Here is a 10,329-nt window from a genome sequence, read left to right on the forward strand (position 1 = left end):
CTTATGATCTCTTTGAAATTTGCAATGGTTCTTTACTATTCTATTTGTGATTGGTTTTTGATTCATTGTATTAAAACCACATAATAATAGTAAGTGGAATTAACAAATAATAAACAAAATCATACAAAAATGTATTTTTGTATTTTTTTAATTAATATATTATAATAACAAGTGAGATATCAATTATATTTTGACCACTGAACTAGGAAATGCCCCGTTTCTTTTTCAGTGTTGGTTATGTCTGTAAGGAACATACATTCCTTATGTAAGGAATATTGTACAATCAGCCGATCGAGTTTCTTATATTACCCCATTGGGTGTTATTTTCATAATGACCGGTTGGCTGCACATTATCCAACTTGTTACACAGTTTCTTATCAAATTAATAAAAGACCATAGCCACAACCTTCCCTTCAAAATGATGTCACACTTATACTGGTTTATTTTATGCCAAGAACTGATTATGTATGTGCCAGTGGTTTAATTTTCAGTCATCGGTTCAATAAAAACAAAAATGCCTAATGCTGTATACTAAGGTACCAAAACATAAATGTTCAAATGGCACACATAGACACATTTTTATCTCGAAATTGAAATATTATTCATTTACAGGTAAAATAACATTTCAAAGAAATATCTGAACACTTAAAAGTGTTACAAAAATTTGACATGTTAGCCCAGAAATGGCACATTTCATCATGTTTCAAACATCACATATAGAAAAATGTTTAGCAAAAAATATAAGACACAACAATGGCTTTTAAACAAAACGTACAGCCTACACAAAATTATTTCCATTGCAAGTTGCAGTGTGTAGTCCAGCCAATTCTGAGTAGTTTATTTGATATAGTATTCATTTTATTAACAGTATTTTATAAGCAAACAAATATTTCAGTGTGTATTATTTCTATCATTGTTTAATAAATCATCACATACAGTACATTCACAGTAAAACACAGGTACAGTATGAAATGTTTAACAGGCAATAAAAGCTGAAAGTAAAATACTTAAAAAAGAATGTATTTACTGTCACCCCTCAAGTGAGAGCACTGACTATGGCCACACATTTAAAGGGATAGTTCACTTTAAAATTAAAATTCTGTCATCATATACTCACCCTCAAGTTGTTTCAAACCTGTATTAATTTATTTCTTCTGCTGAACACAAAGAAAGATATTTTGAAGAATGTCAGTAACCAAACAGTAGTCTGTACCCATTGACTTCCATAGTAGGAAAAAAAAATACTGAAAAAAAAATAATGATGACAGAATTTTAATTTTAAAGTGAACTATCCCTTTAAGTCGCAAACGCTATTCACAATATCTTTCTGACACATTCACAGATCCCACACGGGAAAAGTACCTGCAGATAAAATATGAATAGCCACAATTTCCACACGAAAAAAAGCTCTGAAAAATGTAACATTTGTTGCAACAGGGCAAAGAACTTTACAGTTAGCTATGCTTGTTCTTTAGTAACTAATTATTCATTCTGATTGACATGCCATGGCCTTATGTCATTCTCTTCCAACATATTTTTGTTTTAAACCAACAATTTAAGGCAAAGTTTAATAATAACAAAGCAAATTTGGCATGTTGATATATCTGTTAAATCAGATATACCATGGAAAAATATGTCTGCAGTTCATCACCTCTCAAGTTGGATTTATCTGTTCATAACAGCAGAGCTGAAGAGGAAGAAACAGCTGTTTACATGGCATATCAGTGAAGGAATTAGTTGTGGTGTTCCTCAAAATACAGTACACTTCTTGCCCCTCTTCTTTACAGGTGGAGGGCACAAAACAGCGCGGATGGCCTCATCAAACACGGTTTTTAAACCCCGTTGAGTAAGAGCAGAGCACTCCAGATACTTCACAGCACCTACAAAGCCAAAGAATCCAATGAGACAGTATACATGATACAAAGCCCCAAGGCAATAGTGAAACATCATTATAGCACCATTAAAAAGTTCAAGGTGATTTTTTTTTCATGTAAATCGTTCTTACCAATTTCTCTAGCCATGGCAAGTCCTTGCGGGTAAGTGATTGGAGCTAGTTTTTTATCCCGCAGTCGTTCAATCGTGTCTTTGTCATCCCGCAGATCAAGTTTAGTGCCCACAAGTATGATAGGTGTGTTTGGACAGTGATGGCGGACCTCAGGGTACCACTACAAAAAGAAATTTGGTTAACACAAGGCACCTAACACCTAGCGGATCTCGTTAAGGGATGTCTTTGAAAATATTTCGTATTCTTAGGTGGATCCTTACCTTTGCTCTTACATTCTCAAAGGAAGCAGGGCTCACCAGTGAGAAGCAAATTAAAAACACATCCTGCAGAAAGAAAAAGGAGGCTCTTTGTAAAAAATCATTGTCATCAATTATTCATTTCAGATTACATGGCACTATATGTAATCATAGGCCTCGTCGACAATGACAGCCATCGGCACAGATCCTCAGCAGAGACCACAAAAACCAGACAGGTCCTCTGCACAGACCCTATTGGCCAGCTTCGTCTCCATACTGGCATGATGAATCGCTCTTCAAACTAAAGGAGCTGGATGAATATTTTAATGCTACCGATCCCAATCTGAATTCTGACTTGTGATGCAGCCTGAATCATAATCACACTGTGTTTGTTCATTGGCCAGAGGAGTGTGACACTCAACAAACCTAGCCAGTTCAGGTATTTCATGTGTTCTAGCTCAAGCACACCTGGTTTGACTGCATGTTAGAAATAGGCTATGGCTAAGTCAAATCATTAAATGCTCCTAGAGACACTGTTGGAACCATAGTTTGCCAGTTCAAACAGTGGTTGCACTACCTGGAAACCTGGAACTACCAGAAAAAGTAAGCTATCAACGGCTGTAACCAGATTTCTGGTTGAAGACAGATTCAGAAAAAAACCTGAGTGACTGCAAAAGGCCTGCAGCAAGACTTGGTGGAAACAGGCAACAGGTTTCAGCTTGCACAGTCAGACATACTAAACGCGTGCCAGAACTCCAAGACATACACCACTACTATTGACCAAAATCCCAAGAAAAGTGCTCACAATCATATAAATAAGCCACAGAAGTTTTGGGATTGTGTTCTGTGGAGCGATGACAAAACTGGAACTTTTCGGCCCTATGGATCAGCGGTATGTCTGGAGGAAGAAGAATGAAGCATACGCTGAAAAGAGCACTGTCTACAGTTCAGCATGGTGGTGCTCAGTGATGCTTTGCAGCCTCTGGCACTGGAAACCTGCAGCGTGTGGAAGGCAAGATGGATTCATTGAAGTAAATCATGGAAGTCCTATAAGAAAACATCTCGTCGCCAGTGAGGAAGCTGAAGCTTGGAGCTTCCAACAGGACAATGATCCCAAGCATACCTCAAATTCCACCAAGGCTTGGTTGCAGAAGAAGTCCTGGAAGATCCTACAGTGGCCATCACAGTCACCTGACTTGAACCCCATAGAAAATCTCTGGTGGGATTTGAAAAAGGTGGTTGCAGCACGCAAACCCAAGAATATTACTGAACTGGAGGCCAAGGGTAAGATTCCTCAGAAACGCTGCCAGAAACTGGTGTCTGATTATACATCTCGTTTGCAGCAGGTCATAACAGCAAAAGGGTGTTCTAGTAAGTACTAAAGATGCTTGCCATGAAGGGGTTGAATAATCTTGAAACGGCAGAAGTAATTAAAAGTTGTATTTTCGATAGAATTTGGGGAAACCACTTGAATTATTTGTTGTGTTGAGGTATTTCAATTACTTTTGTTTGATTTGTTCATTGCAAAGATTTGAAAGAAATATAAATTTTGCCAACAAACCTGATTTACAATGGAGGTTGAATAATTTCGATAAAATTAACTTCACCAAGGCTGCATTCATTTGATCAAAAATACAGTACAAACAGTAATATTGTGAAATATTATTATAATTTAAAATAAATATTTTCTATTTTAATTATTATCCGTATTGAAATATTATATAATGTAATATAATTTCAGTAAAAAAAAATATTGTAAAATAATGGAACAATTAGTTTGAAATAGAAATCTTTTGTAACATTAGAAATGTCTTTCCTGTAATGCGTCCTAAAAAAATCTTATTGGCCAAAACTTTGAGCGGTAATGTACATTTTCATAGAAAGAGACAGAAGAAAGGTGGGGAATTCATATTTTCCAAAACTACTGTATATATTTGAACAAAGAAATAACTCAATTAGCTACATGCCCAAATCTCACCCTAATGCTCAAAAGAAATATGATGTACATGCCAACTCAAAACAAAGCTAGTCTGTAGCTAAATATAATGAACTGAGTCCAAAAACATGATGATGCAACAGATATATTCTACAGTTTCTTCTTAAGAATAAAAATTATGAATGTTATGTAAGCCTGTTTCCGCCATGGAATAAAAAAACATTTAAAGGATAATTGCACATTTTTATCTCACAATTCTGATTGCAAGTTAAAAAGTCAAATTCTGAAGAAGAAGAAAAAAGACTGACTTTATTTCTCAGAATTATGAGTTTATATAAATAAACGAATAAATAGACAATTCTGACTTCATAACACGCAGTTGGAACTTTATATCACACAACTGCAAAATCACGCAATTCTGAGATAAAAGTCTTAATTTTCTTTTTTCTTTTTTATTCAGTGGCAGAAACAAGTTTCCATACAATGCAGTCCCAGTAATTAGTAAAAGAAAAATTAAATATCTTAACTGAAAAAAAATAAACATTGTGTCAAAAAATAAGTTTTTACAAAAAAATAATAATACATGACTATACTTTGAGCTAAACTAGAAGATGATTATTGATAACTCAGGATTACAGAGCCAATAACAGAGATATTTAAGTACCGTTTGAGGGTATGAGAGTGGTCTAAGGCGATCATAGTCCTCCTGTCCTGCTGTATCCCAGAGGCCTAAGTTGACAGGTTTACCATCCACCATAACATTGGCAGAGTAGTTGTCAAACCTGAGGGTCACACAGATTTTTCAGAGCATTTCAGAAATGCATACACAGAAGTAAACTGACACACATAATTCCCAGTTCAAGGTATCAAACTGTACTCACACTGTGGGAATATACTCTCCCGGGAAGGCATTAGTGGTGTAGCTGATGAGCAGACATGTCTTACCCACGGCACTGAAATACAAAAGATGCAAAGTACTAAGTGTGACTGCAGCACTCAAGTCAAGTCAAGTGAGTTTAGCCTATATGAGATATACAAAGGAACGAAATGTCATGCCTCACAGGACAACGATGTTACATGTATAAACCTATATAAATGCACATAGCCTATATTAAAAAGAGGTAATCTTCAAGGACTGCACATTCACAGCACATCAAGGAAACAATTGTGAAAAGTCCTGTAGTTATTCATCCAGACATCACGTTCACTCCTAGGCTCGATGGCACGCTGGCAGCAGCTCTTTAACAGCGCTGTTTTCAAATGAACTGCCCCACCGGATGAGGAGTGAATACAGGATGACAGCTTCTTGTCATGAAAAACACACACTTACATACAAAGTGGAGTAAAGAGCATACACAGGAAATACAGTGGCGGGGTGACACCGAATAAGGAAAAGTGATAAAAATTAGGAGTAAGAGTGAGGAAGCGTGATGATAAAAGTGAGGGGAAAGAAGAAGTGAACAGGCCAAAATAACAATGTTAGAAGGCTGAGAAGCCCGGTTGTGAAATTTGGTTGCCCATTGGGCACTGTAAAACCTAACAGTAATATTTACTCAATTATATTGAGTTCACTGCACTCAAATAATACCGAAACTTGAAGTGGCTTGAATGACTGAAACAGAACTCAAACTGAATGAGTTATAGAACATTTCTAGATCCCAGAATGATAATTGAATAATAATTGTATAGTTAAGTTAATTAATCATCAGTGATGATTGATCATTAGTGATGAACACCTGCTGTTAACAAGCAGAATCACTGAAGGAAAGAGAAATACCAGGTTTAAGGTCACCATGATGGAGATCAGCATTTACTTTAGTTGGGCTCTTGACCCTTGTATGTTTGAGTACAAGTTTATCTTTGGCTGCCGTTATTGAGTGTTTATTAAAGATTTCTTATGGCACAAAATTCAAGGAAAAGTATGTTCGGGTGATGATGGTCAAGGTTTGATGTTGACAATCATCACCTGAGGATTTGATTCACTGATCTCATTCAGAGTCTGATCTCATTCAGAGTCTAATCTCTGATTATATTATTAGTTGTATTCGAAACTAAGATTTTACATCATAAGAACTAGCAATGTTATGACTATCAGATAGTATGAAGGATTTTACAGAAAATGTAATTCATCACCAAAACTAACACAGATATCAAGAATCAGTATATGAATCTCAACAATGGTGAGTGACCATTAAAAAAATATTCATACTGCAATGCATGCTGGGTACTACCATAATACAAACCTTATCCATGGCTCCCAGCATGCATTGCAGCATGACTCGTTATTAATGGCCACCATTGTTGAGATTCATATACTGATTCTTGATGTCTGTGTAAATCAGCATGATAACATAGAGGTTTTTAAAATCTGATTGTAACAACAATGGGCCTTACAGCAGAATCACGGTTCTTTTATAATGAATAATACAAGTTATATATCACCTGTTTAATCAGAGATTATTCTCAAGAAAAGATCAGAGAATCAAGACACCAAATGATGTTTCATCATTTCATAATTCATCATCAAAACAAAATTACATGCTCAAATTTTCTTTCGGCTTTTGTGAAATAACAAATGTGTTATATAAACACTCAGTTATGGCAGCCAGAAGAACAACTGGTGTTATAAAGTCAAGAGCCCAACTAAAGCAAACACTGACCACTATCATGGTGTCTTATATATAACTCAAAAAATCATCATCATCTAAACCTCTGTTCATTCTCAATAACAACTTCTGTAGACGCATGACAAAAGTCAAACTGGTTAGTAATAAGTGAAGCTGGTAATGCTGTTTGTGGAGTTGTTCAATTCTCTGCTGAGATCTTGACAGATTTAAACATATTTTATCTTCAGTTGATTTCATCTAATGTTGGAAGTCAGTTGTAGTTCTTGTGTTTATTTTTCCTTCAGTCATTCTGCATGTTAACAGCAGGTGTTCATCACTAATGCTCACTAATCACTTAATGAATCACTTAATTTCTTGACTGCATTATCTACTTTTAGTGAACTCAACTGAAATAATTGCAGAGTAGGCTACTCATAACTATTGTTTTTATAAACTTAAATTAATTGAGGGAATTGGTTTCCTCAAATGTAATGAGTTAGCTTAACTCATTGGATTTGACTTCGTGTGTGATATAATGCAGTGTACAATTTAATTGTGTATTAAGAATTTTTTTTTTTTTTTTGGAACTCGATTAAAATAAGTTCAGAGTACTCATAACTATTGTTTTTTATAAACTTAAATGAATTCACCTTTGGCTAAGCCCCGCCCCCTTAGTTACTGTTGCTACCTCCGACAACTTCATCTGGGCTCTGGTTTGGTATTAACATGGCTTATGATGTGACGGCTCTTCCTGCTGAAATTTTATCAAACTTTTATAAAGCAGCAAATAAAGTGTCCGATAGAAGTAGGCAAAAGTGTCTGCAGTGTGCGTTTGAAGGCTTTATTCAAGACATACCGGAGAAACGCAAGCAACAACAAGGCATCCAAATAGAGGCAAAAGCATAACGGTCACAGTCAAAAAATGAACTACCGCATATCCTACTAATCGAGACGGAGGTTTCGCTGACTGAGGACGTCCACACAGTTTAATCCAAAGACGACACTTGTCAGTATTTAACTTCGGTTTTGGGAAGGGGAAAAAACGGACACCCCCCTCCAACCTCTCTGGGAAACGCGTATCTGTGTTACAAATGCCCCAGGCACAACGTTTAACCATATTTTTAATAAAACGACGACGTAATAGCCTGCCGAGACCAAAAATATGAGCTGCCTGCGTTGAAGTCAATGGAGCGCTGTGAAAAAGTGTCGGACCCTCTGTGGGAGCTCGTTCTTGGCTGCGCTGTGATTGGTCAATCTACATTCTAGGGTGTGGCTTAGCCAAAGGCGAATTGAGGCAATCGGTTTCCTCAAATGAAATGAGTTAACTTAACTTGTTGGGTTTTACAGTGTGCAAATGACAGAAAGCATGTATCATGAGACAGGGACTAAACTCTTAACAGCTGCAAGATCAACTGCATCAATGAAACAGCTATTATTAATTCTCCACAGTCTAAAATAAACTTTGAATTAAGCATACATTTAACCAACACCATGATATAAATCCAAATCATAACAAATGGTAGAGATAATAAACAGTTTGACTGAATTTTTTTTTTTGCCTCTAACAGTCCTTCAATGTAATTATTTATAATAACATATCACCAAACAATAGCGTTGCAGCGCAGGTAAGTTAATTTAACATTTTGAAATTATTCATAACTTTAAAGAACAGCTATTCATGCTTATGAATTGTTACAGAAATAGTATTTTAACTAAGCTAACATTTTTGTATTATTTTGCTATTGTTACAAATTCATAATGCAATATTTACATTCTACTCTTGTAGTCTAATAATTATCTATATTATTCTTTCAAAATAAAGCAGTAAGCAAAAATCTATGTTGTGTAGTGATTGTATTACCACTTACATGTTAAAAATGACGGTATAAGTAATGTTAAAAGAAATAACATTTCACTTGATCTCTACTAAATAGCCTACCAATTGTAATGGCTATTTGTTATTTCATTGTGGATTATCAACAAATGCGATTTTATGATGTGAAATTTTGCTCTCTGGTTAAAAATAAAGGAAGAAAAAAAAGAATGACGTAGGCTAAAGGTTAATAATACAGTTCAGTCTCACCACGAGCACTATGTGATTTAGGGGAGTGGATCATTTTCACTTTAGAGCTCTAGTGATGTAGGTGTAAAACATGACATCATAGCGATTCCACGTACACGCGCATTATTTCTACACTGCACGAGAACCGTTTAATAACCGTTTAATACATTTTCTGCATGGTATACAATACATTGTCATACTACTTTAGTGTGAAAAACATCAATTGAAACATTGGGGGAAAAAACAGACAATTAAAACGCCCGAGCATAACGGCCACCACCAAACAGAGTCTGTGCTCATTAAAATCTCATTTAAAACGATAATGATAACACCTACAGTGTCGAAGAATGACAGTAATATTTCTAATTATAAAATTATACATTTTGTCTGAGCTGAATCCACTCAACCGCTGTGCCAACCCAAAATCCCCAGCTCCTCGCAACAATTGCTTTTCTCCCAAAGAAACCTCCGTACAAACACGAGCAATTTTACCATTTATTCTTCAACATCTTACCCGTCGCCGACAACAACACACTTGATGGCTTGCATTTGCAGAACACGAGTAGTATCCGACGAGCGAGGAATCTGAAGAAATAGCCTGAAATGTGATGTTGAGGTGCCTGTGCAGCAGCAGCGGTCGGTGGCAGTCGGGGGTCTTTCACGATACTTCCGAAAAAACACGAACAGAAGGTTCGTGCTTTTTCGGAAGTCTCGCGAGGAGCCCATCTGCTTTTCTTCTCTACTACTATTCATTTTAATATAATGCTTCAGTGAAATTTTTCATCTTATAGACAAAGTAAACGCTTCACATTCAAATATAATTCTTAAAAACACGTAAATAAGAAACTGGAAATAGTGAATAGTAAATGAGAATTGTAGCTACTACACCAGTGGCAGGGTTAACAACTGTCATTCAGTGCCAGTTGGAATGACAGTTGTCGTGTTGAGTGTGGAGGGTAAGGTGGGGCAAAATGACAAATCTCTGGGAAAATCCCATTAATTCTCATGAAATGATACAAATAAAAATATAAATTTTTCAATATAATACATTAAATTACATTCAATATACAGTCATGGCCAAAATTGTTGCCACCCCTGGTAAATATGATCAAAACTGGCTGTAAAAAATAAATCTGCATTGTTTATCCGTTTGATCTTTCATTCAAAAAATTGCCAAAATCCTAACCTTTCATTGAAGCAAGAGAATTGAAAGTGGGGCTAAATCACATTATGAAATAAATGTTTTTCTCCAAAACACGTTGGCCACAATTATTGGCACCCTTTTATTAAATACTTTTTGCAACCTCCTTTTGCCAAGATAACAGCTCTGAGTTTTCTCCTATAATGCCTGATGAGTTTGGAGAACACCTGACAAGAGATCAGAGACCATTCCTCCATACAGAATCTCTCCAGATCCTGCAGATTCCCAGATCCATGTTGGTGCTTCTTCTCTTCAGTTCAGCCCACTCATTTTCTATAGGGTT

General features: G+C 35.9%; 1 protein-coding gene across 1 annotated transcript; it reads right to left on the reverse strand.

The window, feature by feature from the left end:
* Positions 1-325: 325 nt before the first annotated feature.
* Positions 326-9,501, reverse strand: rac3a (Rac family small GTPase 3a). The gene is made up of 6 exons (XM_079610044.1): positions 9,360-9,501; positions 5,059-5,130; positions 4,842-4,959; positions 2,266-2,328; positions 2,006-2,165; positions 326-1,880 (listed from the first exon to the last, which is right to left on the reverse strand). The coding sequence occupies exons 1-6, from the start codon at positions 9,392-9,394 to the stop codon at positions 1,750-1,752; spliced, it is 579 nt and encodes a 192-aa protein (XP_079466170.1). The 5' UTR covers positions 9,395-9,501; the 3' UTR covers positions 326-1,749.
* Between the last annotated feature and the right edge of the window lie 828 nt (positions 9,502-10,329).

This window comes from Phoxinus phoxinus (assembly GCF_949152265.1).
Source record: "Phoxinus phoxinus genome assembly, chromosome: 1".
Lineage (NCBI taxonomy): Eukaryota > Metazoa > Chordata > Actinopteri > Cypriniformes > Leuciscidae > Phoxinus > Phoxinus phoxinus.

Bases quoted from the DNA above. Each gene is read 5' to 3' on its own strand.
- rac3a (XM_079610044.1), bottom strand. From the start codon at position 9,394: ATGCAAGCCATCAAGTGTGTTGTTGTCGGCGACGG. The intron at 5,131-9,359 runs GTAAGATGTTGA...TTTGTATTTCAG, and splicing joins TGTGTTGTTGTCGGCGACGG to TGCCGTGGGTAAGACATGTC. The intron at 2,329-4,841 runs GTACTTAAATAT...TTCTTTCTGCAG, and splicing joins CACTCTCATACCCTCAAACG to GATGTGTTTTTAATTTGCTT.